At 41.6% G+C, this 18,228-nt stretch overlaps 1 protein-coding gene across 1 annotated transcript; it reads right to left on the bottom strand.

Annotated features, from left to right (window-relative positions):
- Positions 1-9,647: 9,647 nt before the first annotated feature.
- Positions 9,648-18,228, bottom strand: plac8l1 (PLAC8 like 1). Its single transcript, XM_080434925.1, has 4 exons — positions 18,083-18,228; positions 15,378-15,595; positions 13,278-13,414; positions 9,648-10,118 (listed from the first exon to the last, which is right to left on the bottom strand). The coding sequence occupies exons 1-4, from the start codon at positions 18,106-18,108 to the stop codon at positions 9,972-9,974; spliced, it is 528 nt and encodes a 175-aa protein (XP_080291051.1). The 5' UTR covers positions 18,109-18,228; the 3' UTR covers positions 9,648-9,971.

Raw genomic sequence — 18,228 nt, forward strand, 5'->3', positions numbered from 1 at the left:
AAAGTATTATAAATGTAATTGTGATGTTTACATTTTTTTCGCCTAATAAAATATTCAATCAATCAATCAAGACAGGTAACAGCAGGGGTGGACTGACCAATTGGGAGTACCGGGAGAAATGCATATCCCCCCCCACCCCACCCAACATAATTATGCAGATAACCACACCACCCAGGTAATTTCATTGGCTAAGGTAAATGTCACGGGCGGAGCTTAGCGCAAAGACGAAGCCAGAAGATGAGAACTACCGTCAGTTGTCTATATGCATTTCTTTCCTATAGTAGAAACAACAAAAGTAGTTTCTGATAACATTTAGATGCTAATGAACTATTACATCTTTTATTTTTACAAGTGCACCTGAGCTGCTGACGAATCAGAGCCATTCGAGTTGCATACCAGCTGGAATCAGTTATGTATTCTGGAATAAATGTTGTAGTTTGTTTTAGTTTTGTAAACACACAATACATTTTCAGTTATTGATATTTTTTTATTTGTATTTCAGTTAACTGCAATAAATACAGCTGTAACCAATAACCTTGGCGGGAGCTGTGGCAGACTAAAGCTTGCCCACAAAAAAATCAGCAAACGGAAGAATTCAGCAAATCAATTCTCGCCCACATTCAACTGGTTTCTCTCACACACACAAATCTGTTAAGGTTCAAGGTTTCTTTATACTGTAGTTACATCTTGAGTACTAGGCAATGCATTACAAAGATGGTTGACAGTCTTGACGGTGGTTGTATTCTATTGCCTGTTACTTTTCCTGTCACAACAGCTCACAAATATTGCTGCTGTGTTGCATTTCTGTACTTCTTCCAGAAGTTATGGAGGTATTTTGTTATTAGTCATGTTTTTATGCTCTTTTTTGGTGTTCTGACAACATGTCACGCTGCGATGTGAGCTTGCAGATCTTGAGAGAGCTTGGGAGAGAAGGTATATTTTTTATTTGATCTTTTTTTGACCAAAATGCATATGAACCTGTACATCTGTCAAACGGATTAAAACACAATAAAGCTTTCAGAGAACTACAAAGCCCAAAAGAAGCGACTTAATAGGCCACATAAGCACCTTCAAACCAACATGCATCAGCTATTTGAAAATAGCCAATCTATAAGCTCATAACGCATTGCATCTGCTATTTTCCAAAATAGTCTTGGACAAATACATATCAATTTGGGGGCCCTTGACAAATGTTTGAGAACCATGGGTTAAACAACATTAAAAAGCAAACCCCAAAAAGCAACTGCACTTTAGAAACAAGCAACAAAAAAACCCGCAACCCGCAACGACCAACAGCAGACATGACAACACTGGTCTCTACCTCCTGTGAATGGGTGAATGTAATGCACATCGTAAAGTGCTTTGGAGAAAGGCATTATATAAATGCACCGTTTACCTGTGTTCGCATTGTCACACACAATGCACACACGCAATGCACACATGCACGCACATGCGCGCGCGCACGCACACACACACACACACACAAAACTGCATACATAGTGCCAGGAGCTCTGGTTGAATGGCCTAACTCTCCTCACAGTGTGTGTGTGTGTGTGTGTGTGTGTGTGTGTGTGTGTGTGTGTGTGTGTGTGTGTGTGTGTGTGTGTGTGTGTGTGTGTGTGTGTGTGTGGGATGGAAAGAATGTGTTTGTTTGTTTGTTTGTGTGGTGTAAAGCCCAGGTGGTACTTGTTGTCCTGGATAGAACTATCACCAAGGGGACAACTGTGCCAGCTTAGCTGCTCCACTGCAACCCACACACACACACACACACACACACACACACACACACACACACACACACACACACACACACACACACACACACACACACACACACACACACACACACACACACACACACACACAATTTAGTGGTGTCATGGTGTTTGAGAGTGGCAAGAGAAGGAGAGAAAAACAAAGGGAGCGAGACGCGGAAAAAGGAGGGGGGAAGCAGAGGTCGGAACAGTAGAGCGAAGAAAGGAGGGATGAGAGGTAAACGGAGAGAGAAACAGGCAAAACAGGCGAGGGGAGCGAAAGTAGAGGAGGAGGAGAGGAGGTGAACTGGGATGAGAAAGGGGCGGGGAAAAGAGGGGGAAAAGAGGGGAGGAGGGTGGGCAGAGGATGGAGGGATGAGCCGACACAACCCTGGAGGAGGGAGGCGTGCAGAGGAAAGGCCAGGGAGGAGGTGAAATGGGGAGGATAGACGGAGGAGAGCAGAGGTGGTTCCAGGAGAGACGTGATGTGTGAGACCTAAGTGTGAGGAGCTTGGGTAGAGGGACGGATGGAGGTTATGGATGAGGTGAGAGAGAGGACATGCAGGTGGCAGCAGGAGTGAGCAATGAAGATGCAGAGAACAGAAACATATGGAGACTGATGGGAATCAATAATAATAATAACTTTAACTTATATAGTTCCTTTCAAGACACCCAAGGATGCTTAACATCAACAAATAAATAAACTAGCTGCCAAACGCCTGTGTGAATAAGTGTCTCTTCAGTGCAGGCTTAAAAGAGTCCAGTGTTGGCGGCTGGCGAATCTCCATGGGGAGCCAGAGAGTTCATTTTCAATTCATTTTTTCATTTATTTCAAACATATTAAAAATATAAATGAGAAAAAGACAAAGGAGAAAAAAGGGGGGGAAAAACTAATAAACAAAACAAACAAACAATCAAGCATACAAGACAGTCGAAATGATGCTCCAGATCTAAACCTACATCTGTTATACTTAACTAGTTCCAGAGGGTAGGGGAATTAGCCGGAAGAAGAAGAAGAAGGGTAGACGGATGATTAATCACTTAAGCGTGGTTTATACGTTGTTGTCTGATGGTGTCGCACGGCAAAAAAAGCTGATCGACAAGCTTGTACAACAGCTATTTTCAAGATGTCATTTGACAAACATTTTGGAGGTTTTTCCGCCTATAAAGGATATTTACCCAAAAGGGAGAGATTTCAAGTGAAATGCCAGGAAAAAACGAATATTTGAGAACATCAGGTTCCAGCCAGGAATGTCAAGGCACGGGCGCTCCGCCTACTTGAAGAGTTATTATCCTCACCTGCTCCGTACCATGCAGAGCGGCCTTGTGGGTAAAATGTATACAGCACACGCCCCCACAAGTGAGTCTGTTCTATACATGGCTACTATACATGCAGTGGTGTAAAGTAACTAAGCACATTTACTCAAGTACTGTACTTGAGTAGTACTGTAATTTAGATTTTTACTTTTCTGGAGTATTTCCAATTGTCTATACTTTTACTTCTATTCTACTAGATCTCAGAGGCAAATATTGTACTTTTACTCCACTGCAATTGAAAACTTTAGTTACTAGTTACTTTGCAGATATAAATTATTACATTATAAAACATACATTAACCACTTTAGCCCTATTTTATTCATAGGCTATTTGAAAATAGCCGATATACAAGCTCACAAGGCTTAGATTATTATTACAAAACATACATCAAACGCATAAATCCCATTTTATGTTTGATTATGGCCATTCAAAAATAGCCGACCTACACGTTTTGTACTGTAATCGTGATAACAATACGTTTGTACTTTTACTCAAGTAAAACAGGCCTATAAGTTGTGACAGAGTATTTGTATTTCTACATTGTGATAAAGCTACTTGAGCACTCAAGCAAACACTGAAATATGCTCACGCATGCAAACAATGATCTCCCTGTTGTCTCCGCCGTTGACAACAGCCTGTACTCCTGATGTACGCTGAGTCCTGCTCAAACAAACAGTGGCAGCAGGGCTCCATGTGCCCAGATGATGACTGAGCATGCCTTGACCAAATCCCAACCCCTGTTGTTAGTGCATACTGTCAGATTCCAATCCTATGAACAACACTTAACCACCTAAAGGGGAATACCACTCATTTTCAACATTGAACCATGTCATAATATACCTTAGAGCATATTCTATGTCGCCTAGAACTGGAGAATTGATTGTTGGGGTCATGTGATCAGTGACATACGGAAGGTGTACTCTTTGGCCCGCCCTCTAGGCTGCCTCATTCACTTCCAGCTGAAACAGTCCGTATGTCACTGATCACATAGAGGGGGGGGGGGACTTTTTTTCTTATTTCCACACAACAGCTCTAAGGTATATTATGACATCGTTCAATGTTGAAAATGAGTGGTATTCCCCTTTAAACCCTCTATTCTTAGTGAAACAGACCTGAGTGGCAACTGTACTTGGTGCGCTGTTGACTTCTACACCGAATCTCTTTGCCAGAAATAGTAGATCTACAAGCTCACAGCATGTCGCGCTGTGACACGCTGAGAAAATAGATCGGCTATTTCTGGCGAATGTTCCCCCCAGAAAAGTAATAATATTACTTTTACTATATTATAGTAATAGTTGGGGTAGTTGGGGTTTAAGTGGTTAATAATATAATGATAATAATACTATCTATAAAGCACTTAACGTGATCCAGAGCAGTGTTGGGCAGTAATATATTACATAGTAATATATTACTGTAATATTATTCCCCAGTAACAAGTTAGTGCAACTTATTACAATTGCCAAAACAGCAATATTATTACATATTACTGATCCAAGTATGGTGCATTACTGCGTTACATTGAACGCGATTTGTTTTTGACCGAGGTAAGAGCTCTCTCCTTTCTGTATTGTTTGTCTATGAGCCATCCGTCCGTCTGGCTGTGTGTGTGAAGCGCCATAGTAAGAGGTTGTCACATGCACAACAAGAACAGATCTACAACTACCAACTATCAACATGTTGCAATGCGTAATTGTATTCTTGCTCTGTAAAGCACTTTGAGCTGCATTTCATGTCATGAAAGGTGCTATACAAATAAAGTTTATTATTGTTAGCTTGTAGATCTGTTCTATCTGTTCGATCTTAGAGCATGCGCCATGTGAAAAAGTAATATAATATGTAGGCCTAATATAACTATATAAGCTTTAAAGGTAGTAATAGTAACTAGTAACATATTACTCTTCCTGAATAATATGCCCAACACTGTTCCAGAGTGGAAGAGTCCTGACAGCATTTGTCTTCAGTCTCCACTCAGGAAACAACCAGCAGGGGTTTAATGACTCTAAAACATAATTAGGAACCAGGCAATGGAAGTGCCTTAAAAACAATCGGTAAAATCTTAAAAATCTATTCTAAAGAGATTAAAATGTTATTTAACTCTAATGAGTAGGCTACATTATGCACAAGCAGCAGGGCAAGAGATCTGGGGTAACACTGCCCCCCTATGGTTTGCTCAAGAAGGTACGCATGTATAATTCTCCCCCCAAAAACTGACATGATTCAAGGCCACACATGTGGGGAGTGAAATTCATGTGTGGGTGAGAGAATACATTAAAACATTTGCATAGGTATAAGAGGTCACAGGGGCTCTTTTATGTCTTCTTATATGGCTTGTCAAGCAGTGTCATTCATCCTCATGGTATGAATGTCCTCATGCTGAACCAAGGGCTTTCCCATTTGTCTCCATCTCACATTTTCTTCTGTCTGTCTCCCTCTTAGCTTCCTTAATGTCTGTCTCAACTGCACAGTCTCCATCTCAGCTTTCCTACGGTTTGTCTCCCCTACACTGTGTTTCTCTGAGCTTTCCTTCTGTCTCTCTTTCTCTTACACTGTCATTCTTTGGCATTTTACCAAGCTTCAGTGTAGTGCCCTGAAATGAGCAGCCCTGATCATCTTCATCAAACAGTCAGCCAGACAGACAGAGACAGACAATCGCTGAAGTACTTTTCCTTCCTCACTCACAAATCGGATTCAGAACACAAGTCTTCCTGCTTGTTGATTTTACCGCTCTGATTTTACTGCTCTCTCCCCACCCACACTGAACAAGAGCCAATCTAGCGCATTGTCACTCGCTCACAATCAGTCACCACTTCCCCAGCCTTCTTAAACAATAAGATAATCAATCACGTGACTATTATTTCTTTTTCGGAAAACATTTATTTAATTCCAATTGGATGGTTCTACCACGATCAAGAGACCCCTGGGCACATGCCCAAAGTGCCCATATGGTAGATCTGGCCCTGGTCCTAATGAGGATTTATGTAAGGGCAATGGCTACCATTTATTATGTAGGATCCACACGCTGGGCCACCCCACACCCAGGACATAAGAGTTTAGCCAACTTCTAGTAGATAGACACATGGTGACATGTTATTGGTCCAGAAACACAGGAATGCTACAATATTGTAATTCTATTCATTTATTAGGGGGCCAAGCCTGCAGGTGCATAGGCACCCTATGGTGTATCAGTTAGTTTTATTCTTCCGCTGTTAACTGCATAACTTCCCAGTCACTTTTTATTAAACTTTGTAGAATAGTAGAGGGTCATGCTAAATGGCATTGAGACGAATCATACTCCGATTGGCCAATCTCAGCGGAATATGTTCGCTTATCGAGCAGGGTGAGGGGTGCTGCCGACGTGATTGGGAACATTTTTCCCAAACTTCAGCAGCCCCAGGACATTATGTCGGCGCTGCTACTTGCAGTAGTCCAGTCTTTTTTCAATTTTGGTCAGGCGTTTTGGTGCCCCCCAGAGCTTGGTTCCCTGGGCTGCAGTCCCTAAATCCCATGCAGGAAGCGGGGCCTGGCTATACTGTATATCATTTTGTGATTTCCTACATTTGTGGGTCATGTAATGTTTATTTCACTTTTGTTGATTGGAAAGGGTTTTGTAAACCTTGATTTTTAAAAGGAATACACAAATTACCCCCACCCTCGAACACCTACACTGGCTTCCGGTTAAGTTCTGCATCACCTACAAACTGCTCCTCCTCACCTACAAAGCTCTCCATGCCCTAGCCCCACAGTACCGGTCAGACCTCCTCCAGAATTACATCCCAGTGTGGAACCTGAGGTCTTCTGACTTGGGACTCATCTCCATCCCTCACACCAATAAGCGGACCCTCTGCGATAAGAGCTTTCCGTGTGGCAGCCCCAACCCTCTGGAACTCTTTCAAGTCTGCACTGAAGAGACACTTGTTCACTCAGGCTTTTGGCAAATAGTTTGTTTATTTTTGTTGATATAAAGAGTGCTTGGGTTTTTGAAAGATGCTATAAATTCAAGTTATTATTATTATGAAATTAAACCACATAGAAAGAAAAGCCATCAGTCTGTTCAAAACTAACACTAAACCCAACTCTAACCGGAAGCCTAACCCTAAACTGAGAGAACAAAGGGAGGAGTGTGGCTCTCCATGGATAACAGCTGCTAAAAAGAAAATGTTAACATAATATACATTTAGTTAACACACAATATGGTTGAAAAATACACACACACAATGTGTGTATATGTGTGTGTGTGTGTGTGTGTGTGTGTGTGTGTGTGTGTGTGTGTGTGTGTGTGTGTGTGTGTGTGTGTGTGTGTGTGTGTGTGTGTGTGTGTGTGTGTGTGTGTGTGTGATATCAATACAATCACGGTTCAGGCAACTGAATCCCAATCCTCGCAAGTTAAGTAATCACATATTTGGCCTCTGGGGGATCTATCTGCTTTGTGCGTAAATAACGTTTTCTTATCCAGCCAGTGATGGGTGCACCCACCCTCGCTACGTGACATTTCAGGTTGAGGGAGCCACTCCACACAGTTGTGTTGGATGAATTATAAAATGTATTGAACGCCTGAGGGTCAGATGGGGAACTCGGCGAGAAAAGGAATAATAGAAATATGCAAATGCACTTTAATATCATCACAGTGCACTTTGAAGGGTGGCGAGGGGGTGTGTTGTAATCTACGAGACGTTGTGGCTTATAGACTGAGACTTGAGACAGGTTGCGGTGCTGAAGCTCTGAATGAGTAGATGGTGTGCGTGCAGTGGTGGAAAGTAACTAAGTACATGTACTCAAGTACTGTACTTAAGTACACATTTATATAAACGAATCAACTCGACTTTTTTATAATCTATTAAATTGATTAGTCTGATTCAAGGTAGGGTAAGTGAAATGTTTTGAAATGTTTTTTGTTAAAAGGTTAAAGCACTAGATTCTGATAGTACTCATTGCTATAAACATAGTGTATGACTATGTTCAGTAAATGTCCTGTCCCCGTCTCTCCACTGCTTCAATAAACAGAAAATACATTTCTAGGGGGGTTGCAAATTGTCAACCAATCAGGAGAGAGTACCCATTCATCAGCTTACATTTTTATAGTGTTCCAGTTCCAAATTTGTCTGCTCATTTCTTTGTATCATCACTTCCATTTCCACTTTTAATCTGTATCCTGTCTGAGTTCTCTATCCTGATTGGACAAAAATGGTATCCTGACCTGAAAATGCAATGTCTGTTTTACTAAAGTGCTGGAGAGACAAGGAGACTCCTGTTACTGAACAAACACTGTACAGTATATCAATGAGGACTAGCAGAATATAGGGATATACTTATTTTAATAACAAAAAGATCACTTACCCTACCTTTAACCACTTTAGCTGTTTTATATTTTGTGTTAAAACGGTGTGTCGCAGAAATTGTGAAAATAACCGATCTACAAGTTGTTGTTTCTTTATGTTGAATACATTAAATTAGATTTACAAACCGTCTTAAGCACGCACTGACACGCACTCAGACCTGTACGGAAACAGTGAGATGCGCGAGTACCTTTGCAATGTCAATGTGTCAAAGTCTTAATTCTAAAGGCTAAAGCTCTGCTTAATGACAGATGTGGTTTCAGTAAGAGAAAGCAGTAAGGTTTTATGCTTTCATGAGGAAAAGCAGACACTTTAAATAGCTCATACGCTGTGTTTGAGACCGACACTTCAAAAGCTCAGGTCCTTTCATTCAAATGACATACTTTCTACCTTGCAAAATTGGGAGAAATATGCCCCTGGCACAGTCGTACCAATTTCTGCCAATTGTTCCGTATTGCAAAATGTGCTCTGGAAAGCTTTGATTTGGTATCACAGTAACTTTAAGCAACTTGGACCATCTGGTCCATGCCATGGTCAGAGAAACGCAAATCAACTTCAACACCCTCATCAAGAAACATGAGAAGCACTCCTCGACCAGAGGGTCATGAGATATTCTCAAAGATTCACACACCATCTTGTTTTCTATAACAGTGTTTGATGAAACTGCATTTCCAGACGTAGAGTAAAATCCCATAGTTCTGTTTCTTTGTGCTTAACCACTTACAATTGGGCATTTAGCAGAAGCTCTTATCCAGAGTAGAAAATAATAGTCTATACATTGAAACTATAGGATACCAGGTAATCATTATTACCTGGTATCATTATTAAACATTAAACCCTATACTTAGTTGACAGGATACCCAAGTGCCCTATACTTAGTTGATCGCATTCCCAAGGGCTCTAAACAAAATGTTTTTGCCGGGAAATAGCTGATCTACAAGCAACGAACTGTGAGCTTGTAGCAATTCTTCGCCTAATGTCTGCCCCAGAATAGGGATGCTACGGTTGCTAAAGGGATGCTAAGTTGTTAATTATTCACTAAATCCAGATACTTTGTACAGTATATTTATTATGAAATGATAATAGGAAAATGGACACACACACACACACACACCCCACACACACACACACACACACACACACACACACACACACACACACACACACACACACACACACACACACACACACACACACACACACACACACACACACGATATCGTGTAATTCACTGTTCCTCAACATCGCGTTCGGCGATCACCAGGGGTCGACATGGACCGGTGCGGGTCTGCAACTCTGATGGTGTACAAACGGTAACAAATGGACCCATAATGGTTCCGCTTGTACACTCTGAGTTAGATAAACACGGAGGATTTTACAGTGTAGATTGGCATCGCAGAAATGAATGAAAACAGAAATTGTATCAAATAGGGGTCAGTGGCCTAGTCTAGTGCACATCAAACTTGGGGTCCTTGAAATAAATGTAAAAAAAGGTTGAGAGTCACGGTTTGAGAGTTCACGCTGCGTAAAGGAGTGCAGTCTCCTGCTGAGTTGCAAAGCCTTTGGTTTAACTGGGCCTCCGTGGGCCGGATTCCAGGGCGGTGGACACCTGGTACGTCTGAGTCTTCATCCTCCTCTTCATCTCTCTGATCATCTGACAGACGGCCAGGGGATAGCAGCAGCACACCGTGGTCCAGTCCTCACACACACTGCCCTGTGAACGTGCACGCACGCACGCACACACACAGTGGTGGAAAGTTACTATGTGCATTTACTCAAGTACTGTACTTAAGTACAATTTTGAGGTACCTTTACTTTACTGGAGTATTTCCAATTTTCACTACCAGTGGCGTCGTTACGCGGGGGCTTCGGTGGCTATAGCCACCAATGTTTTATCTAAAGCCACCAATAAAAAATATATATATATTAAAAAACTAAGCTAAAGCTGGGGGACACGCGGGGGGGACACATGCACGTGCGCTGGGGGACACGCGGGGGGGACACATGCACGCGCGCTGTGTCTGTTGCCTGGGGGGCTAAGCCCCCAACCTAGTAGAGACCTAGCAACGCCTCTGTTCAATACTTTGACTGATACCCCACTACATCTCAGAGGCAAATATTGTAGTTTTTACTCCACTACAATTATTTGAAAACGTTAGTTACTAGTTACTTTGTAGATTTTGATTATTATTACAAAACACACATAACCACTTCAGCTGTATATATATTTCGGCCATTTGAAAATTACAGATCTACAAGCTCACAATGTGACGCATTGTGAGCTTGTAGAAGATTTTTTTATACATTTTGAACTTGTGAAATGGGACATTCTGCACATATTGATACTTTTACTTAAGTAAAACATGTGAGTACTTCTTCCATCACTGCACACACACGCACGCACGTACGCACGCACGCACGCACGTACGCACGCACGCACGCACGCATGCACTCATCTGTGTGTTAACATCTGTGCCAAGCATCGGAAGTGCTCCATCAGCCCCTATAGACCACCCGCGTAGGCTGGATTACAAATTTGACCGGGCCAGGCCGATGCGGTGCGGGCAACATGCACCAAAAATGTATTCAATTAATTAGTTAAACAACCATAAAACAACAGTAACAACACACTCTTCCAGCCTTTGTATTGATAATCTACATGGTTCTGTGTCAGCTTGACTTTGTCGCTTGTCACAGCAAGTGAGCACACACGCCCTTATCCGCACGCGCACGCACACACACACACAATATCTTTCATTTTCATTTCCTCATAACTGAACTGAACTGCTGGAGCAACTTTAGGCTTTAAAGGTCCCTTAGTATAATACGATGGCAGAATAATTGTCTTTATTTATTATTTTTCATCACAGGTCATTCTAAGGAGTCATGGAATCAGGGACTGTCTGGAAACGGGCCTGTTTGTCTGAGCTTAGGGCTCCAGAGAATGCCCACATTTCAGTCCGTCATCATGGTATTGTGAGACACCATTACACCTAAGACAGACAGCCTCTGTGGATAGCTTTAAAGCACAGCTCAAGACCTATTTCTTCACTCTTGCTTTTAGCTGATTTTTAAATCTCTGCTTTTGCTTTTCTTTTTTTGCTTTATTGTTAAATTATATGTGCTTTTTCTGTAATTGTATTCTTGCTCTGTAAAGCACTTTGAGCTGCATTTCATGTCATGAAAGGTGCTATACAAATAACGTTTATTATTACTAGTTGGCCACAAAGCCTCTAACAATGGCTTGGTTAAAGCCAATAAAGCTTCCAAAATCTGGATTGGCATCGGATCCAAAAACCTGGCATCGGCTGGGCACTATAAAATACAGGTTCAGATCACATTATTTGTACCCGCAGTTACATTTAGTTACATAAACATTTTACAAATGCAGACAATAGACACACATGAAAAAGTGCTAAAATAATCAGACGTAAAAGGAAACAAAAACCCTCTAGTCTAAACCAAACTCACCACACACGGTCAAATACAGCTAAGGAATAGAAAAGTGCACGCCTCTGAGATCACACTGGGAGTGTGAAGGCAAAGTTTAATGCCAATCGGTCCAGCAGTGCCCGAGATTAACTGACACACACACACACACACACACACACACACACACACACACACACACACACACACACACACACACACACACACACACACACACACACACACACACACACACACACACACACACACACACACACACACACACACACACACACAGCACTCCCTGACAGGAGCTGTAGGCTCTGAGGTATTGATCTCAGCAGGATGCTCCCCAGCCTTGGTTAGTCCTGGCTATAAAGAGCTGTGAGACACACGCACGCACACACTTTCATGCCCAATTTAGTCATTATGCCATATTCCTCCCCTCACTCATTTCTGTGTTGTCACTGCTGTTGTATCCTACTGACTCACCATCTATCCATTCTGTTTTGGACTGCTTCAGGACATCTGACAGTAGCCTATGCCTCCTACAGACTACAGCGCTTAACAGGTCACACATTGACCATTGATATGCACGACTCGGCAGCTTTTGGAGCTTGGTAAAAGGTGCGAAAGGGGCAGGCAATGTATCTATTGTTGTCGGAGGAGCAGAATTCTTTTTTCTCGCCTTCGTCTTTCAGCAGCTAATTGGCAAACATTCGGTGAAAACAGAGTTGATGTAGAGGAGGGAAAAAAGGAGGGGATCAAGTATAGACCCATGGGGGACCCCGGTTAAATAATAATATATACTAATACACATACAGTGTACTATAGAGTTTTTTAAGTGGTTTTAAAGACTGCAGTCACCTTGAAAGAGTGTGATTGAGTTTTAAGTTTTTTACTGGATGCTACTGTGTTTTACATTCAGGAATAAATGTATTCATCTTAGAGCCCTGCATTGGGATCGGGATCCCGCAGGTCCCATGGGACCCCAACGCAAATCTAACGGGAGCAAGCGTTTTTTAGAATTGCTGTGGGCAAGAATGGGCGGTCAAAAAGAAAAGAGTGTCCTACAATAACCAAGGAGTATTGACATACAACTGTATGAATAACCACTATCCTATATTAAAATTGGTTAATGGGAGGCCCGGCAAACACTTCAGTGTTTGTGAAGATCATCCATTGCCTGCATTCACTCCTTAACCCTTAGCCAAAAACTGATGTGATTTGTCTTCAAAATATACGAAAAATGCCACCAAAAATATGAAGCTAGAACATTTTTTTCTTATTATTATTGTGGGATAATACATGTGCCCAGTGTGTTAATATATTTTAAAACAAATATATTTTCTGTCTTTTTTTTTCTTCTAAACCTTTTCTCTGTGTTTGGATATTTGGTCCTGTGGGAGGAATTCCATTTACACACAGATTTGCACACACTCACCCGTATTTTGTATCTCTCCCTGATGCCCACCCGCATGGCGAAGGTGGATCCAGGTAGCAGAGGCAGGCACAGACACTCTCCAAACTGGTGGGCTAAACGCAGGTCCAGACAGCATGGCACCAATGCCCCCAAAATACCTACAAGAACAAACAGATACAGCACAGCTTTATGTTTCTGACAGCCAGTGAAATCTATTCTCCACAGGTCTTGAACAACTCCAAAATCCTATATTTGATTGTGCATCTTAAATGATTTTAAGTAAAATCCTGAGGGTTTTATTTATTTATTATTATATAATTGTAAAAGTGGATAAATTAGCGCTCACATTTCTACTGCGTAATTGCTTTAACCTGTTTCACCAGTTCAGTGTCTGGCAATTTTCCAGATTAGAATCAAGAATCCAGGGGGGTTTATTTGTCACTCAGTCACTAATACAGGCACAAGCAGTGTGGCATGCTCCACTAGACTGTACAACATCACCAATGCAGTATAAACATATTACATTCGGTAGATAAGATCAAAATATGGTTAGAATATACAGACACACTCTAACCCTCTTTAAAAGCTCTTACTGTAGCAGCCATGGGGAATGTACAGAAAGGAGGGGAGGTAAAGTATAAACACATACATCAAATACACTTATCTATGCGTATATGTATTAGTGCAAGTACTGTAATAGTGTGAGCAAAACAAGCATGGTTATTTTCCAGATGAATGCAGTTGTTATTGTTTGTTCTTTTGTTTTGTTTTTGTAATTGTTCAGGTCTATGAAAAAGCTCTCTCTAAGCCTTGAGCAGGGCTTTGAGAGATTATATCCTATAAATGCACAGTAAGCTACTCCAAACCCAAACAGTAAACCATACTGGTTAAACAAGTGCTGAGGATAACTGTCTTAACACTAATGGTGGTGTCTTCTTTCCTGATTGAACCACTAAGGTGACTGAACAATGTAAGGGATAATATACACTGTCAGTGTATATTATCCCTTACATTGTTCAGCACTGAGGCGGTCATTACTGTAAACTAAACCCAGACACGATGATGTGATTTAATTTCCAATAATGACCCCCTCACTGTACATTATCCTCGGCTACTTACAAACAAAATCAATAATTTGAAATGAACATAAGCCAAAGCAGATCTCTGGTCAGTTCTACGAAATGTGCCTTGAATAACCATATTCAACAAAGCCAGATAAAAGGACTAAGATGGAGATGTGAGCTGATTGGTCAGCTGCCATATCTTCCCTGAGTTGGGATAATGCAAGTCCGGCTATGTGCCTATCATAGAGTTATAAAGGTGCCTATAGCCTGAATCACTTGGTTGCGCAACCGTTTGACACAACGGGACTCCCCTGCGTCGGACATTGACGCGACAGGGCTCTCCTGTCTCGTTGCATGTTGATGAGGACGGATGATTTACAATTCCAAGCCGATCGATATGCAACTGGAACAGCTCAGAGTCTTCAGAAGCAGACATTGCAACCGCTTGGTATTTGGCAATCAGCACGGCCACTCGCTCAGCTAACGGCTCGCTCAACTTAGTCCACTTCTGATAGCTTTTTTAATGTTTTTTTTTCTGATAGCCTTTTTTATGTTTTTACCAGACACGTGCGAGTTCAGAGTGAGAACAGCGGTTCGGCATTCTAGTCTAGTGGTTGGGAATACCGCGAACATTGAAAGCGGTCAAGGATGACACAACGGATGAATTATATAGCAGTCAGCGACCTGAGTGAGGTTATGTAGGCCTATTCTATTCTCATTGTATTTGTGAATGAATAAGGCTATGGATGTGTGATAAACAAACTATCATTTAACCTTCAGTTGGATAACAACTGCCTGGGTAATATTATATCATTTGACAGTATTCTCCTGCTCATTGCACACATTCGCACCTGGGAACTGCCCTTTACCACCACAGTCTGCTACTGTCAGTCAGCCACTGACAACAAACGCAAGTTCAAATCAGTTCCAATGCCTTACTCTATTAGTGTGTGTGTGTGTGTGTGTGTGTGTGTGTGTGTGTGTGTGTGTGTGTGTGTGTGTGTGTGTGTGTGTGTGTGTGTGTGTGTGTGTGTGTGTGTGTGTGTGTGTGTGTTACAGGTAGTCTTGTCTCTGCAGATATCAAACAGGCCAGAACTCCAGTCCCCTCCCGTCTGTGTAATGGTGGTGATGGTTGTCGTAGTGATTCCCAGGCCAGGCTGTGTGAGGAAGGGGTCCGGCGAGCCCTTCGTTGCACGGTCATCACCAACACCCGTGGTGGAACCGTCCGCTTCCTGTTCCACAAATGTCGGTGTCAGAGCATGAGTCTGTTTTGGTCTGGAATTAGAGGGGAGACAAAAAATGACAAGAACACATATAAGTGTGTCAGAGAGAAGAATGGCTGGGACACTGCTTATATTTTCCCCAGTACTTTTTTGCCTTAATGTCTTTTACATTTACGACTAATAAAGCGTTCAATCAATCAATCAAAACGACTGTCTGTTTTCCGAGGAACATATAATATAGTTAATATTGTTAACTTTTATTACAATATAGATTCAAAACAACATTCTTCCACAGTTGACTAGTTGGCTGTCTGTTTACGATACTGCGTGTCCCAGAGCACTATTCATGGTTCTGAAAGCTTTCGCTTTGACCGCTGTACTTTTCAAATACAAAATAAGCCTAAATAACTCATTTGAGTTATCCCACACAATATTGGTAAAACAACCATTAGCACCATTAGCATAATGGTGCGCGTGCTTCATAATTATAGCGTGCACGATTAGGGCCTGTCATAATAACGTGCACTGGGGCCTATCGTAACTATCTTACGCCACTTGGAAACACACAATGTAATGGCGTACAGTACCAACAGCACCGATACAATCCAAAAAATAATGCTGCTACCTACGTTTTGGGGGTCTGCCAAGAAAAAACTATAATAATAGTACGCCAAATAAATATTTGAATAAGTTGGGCTCCGCTATACACATTTATTATTCACAAGGTGGGAAGGGGAAATAAAACCCAGCTCATTTTTATAACTCAAATGAGCAATTCATGGGCTTATGTCCCCTTTTATTTCTTGGGTCCCGTTCCCTCCATCATATGCATAATTCATAAAGGTAGTCGCAAGTTCCACTTCTTAAATTAGCTATTGATTATGGTCTGGCGGCTGGCCTGCAATCTAATGGCTTTAAAAAAAAGTCCCGAGGCCAACTTAGCTGCCGACCCCTGGTCTAAAGGTTAGGGTGCTAGCAGGTAGGCTTTAAGCACCTCATTTTGGATTCAATCATTCTGAAAAAGCTTTTTTTTTTCCCGAGCAAATAAAGAGTTTGGTTATACGCTCTCCTTATTTGCCTGTATCAGCAATTTGTTTTGTATCTGTCAGGGGCAGTGGTGGAAAAAGTACTGTTTTACAAGTAAAAGTCCGGAATTCCAAATCTACTTGAGCAAAAGAACAAAAGTATTGGCATCAAAATATACTTGAAGACGTAGAAACGTAGAAACGTAAAAGTACTCATTGTGCTCAAAATGTATGAAAATCTTTTGAAATCTGCTATTTTCAAATGGCCGAAATGTATATAGGGCTGAAGTGGTTAATGTGCGTTATGTAATAATAATCAAAATCTACAAAGTAAGTAGTAACTAAAGTTTTCAAATAATTGTAGTGGAGTAAAAGTATAATATTTGTCTCTGAGATGTAGTGGAGTACTGACAATTGGAAATACTGAAGAAAGTAAAAATACCTTAATAGACTTAGTTACTTTACACCACAGGTCAGGGGGCTACTGGCACTAGCATTGCTATGGTGTTGGGAAGTGCACTAGATGTATACATTATTTGGCCTCATCCTAAGCTGTGCAGATCTGGTGACTGTCTATAGAGGACAACTACAGGTCCTTACCCAGGTAGTCCTTATCAGACAGTTAACAGCACTTGTACACCCGTCTCCTGTGTTTGCACCCATAGAAAGGCCCAATTGTTTAGCATTTTCTAATCTTTCTATGTATTTTAGTCCATATGAAAAATAATCTTTTTACCTTTATTGGAGGAAAATTGCCTATTTTGCTATCTAAGGATGACCAGGTTGGTCGGTCCATCTGTCCATCCAACACTCTAAACTACTTCTAATACTGGAATTTGGTGTGCACCTTCATGCTCCCCAGAGGATGACCCCTCCTGAAAGGCAGATTCTAAGATTAACCTTTCCTTGAGGGCCACACTTGAGCCAATATCTCCATTTCCCCAAGCCATTGACCGGAGGGGATGTGGTCCTCTCAACTTGCATGTGTCAACTCAACGTCATCTTTTATTTGCATGGCACATTTGATACAAATGGAAACCCACCGAGAGAGCTACAGGTAGAAAGGAAAATGTGCTTGATGTTGAAATAATGTTTTTTTTATTTAACAATCCCCTTAACGTTACTGTTAAAGCAACATTTTTACCTTACTGTATATAGAACCTCTTACATTCATTCTCGGTGAATGTACTTCAATTCATTCTACTCATTCCATTTTGTTACAGTAACCTGCATTCCTGTCCTCGGATAACATAGAAACTCCATCGATGGTACTGTGAGTAAATGCACATTGGGAACCCTCTGTAAATAAGTGATACAGCACAACACTTTCAAAGATCTCATAATGTATAGTGTCACGTGGCTGACCGTGACACTAGAAGGATCATGATTGGCCGTGAAGGGCTAGCTATGGACACAATAACACAGGAGGAAGCACCCTGATGTATAATAATAGTTATGATAATTGTGCAGCCGTGACCCATGTGTGCACTGATAGGGACAAAAATGACACTTACTGCTCTGTGACTGTCGTCTGTTCCATGGCTGCAAACAACTCTACCCTTCTTCTCCCTGCCAGGGCCGTGTATGCGTTTGCATTTGTGTATTAGTAGCGTGCATGTGTGTGTGTGAGTGTATTTGGAGGCACACACATGCATGTGTT

This window comes from Gymnoscopelus braueri (assembly GCF_963280865.1).
Source record: "Gymnoscopelus braueri genome assembly, chromosome: 8".
Taxonomy (NCBI): domain Eukaryota; kingdom Metazoa; phylum Chordata; class Actinopteri; order Myctophiformes; family Myctophidae; genus Gymnoscopelus; species Gymnoscopelus braueri.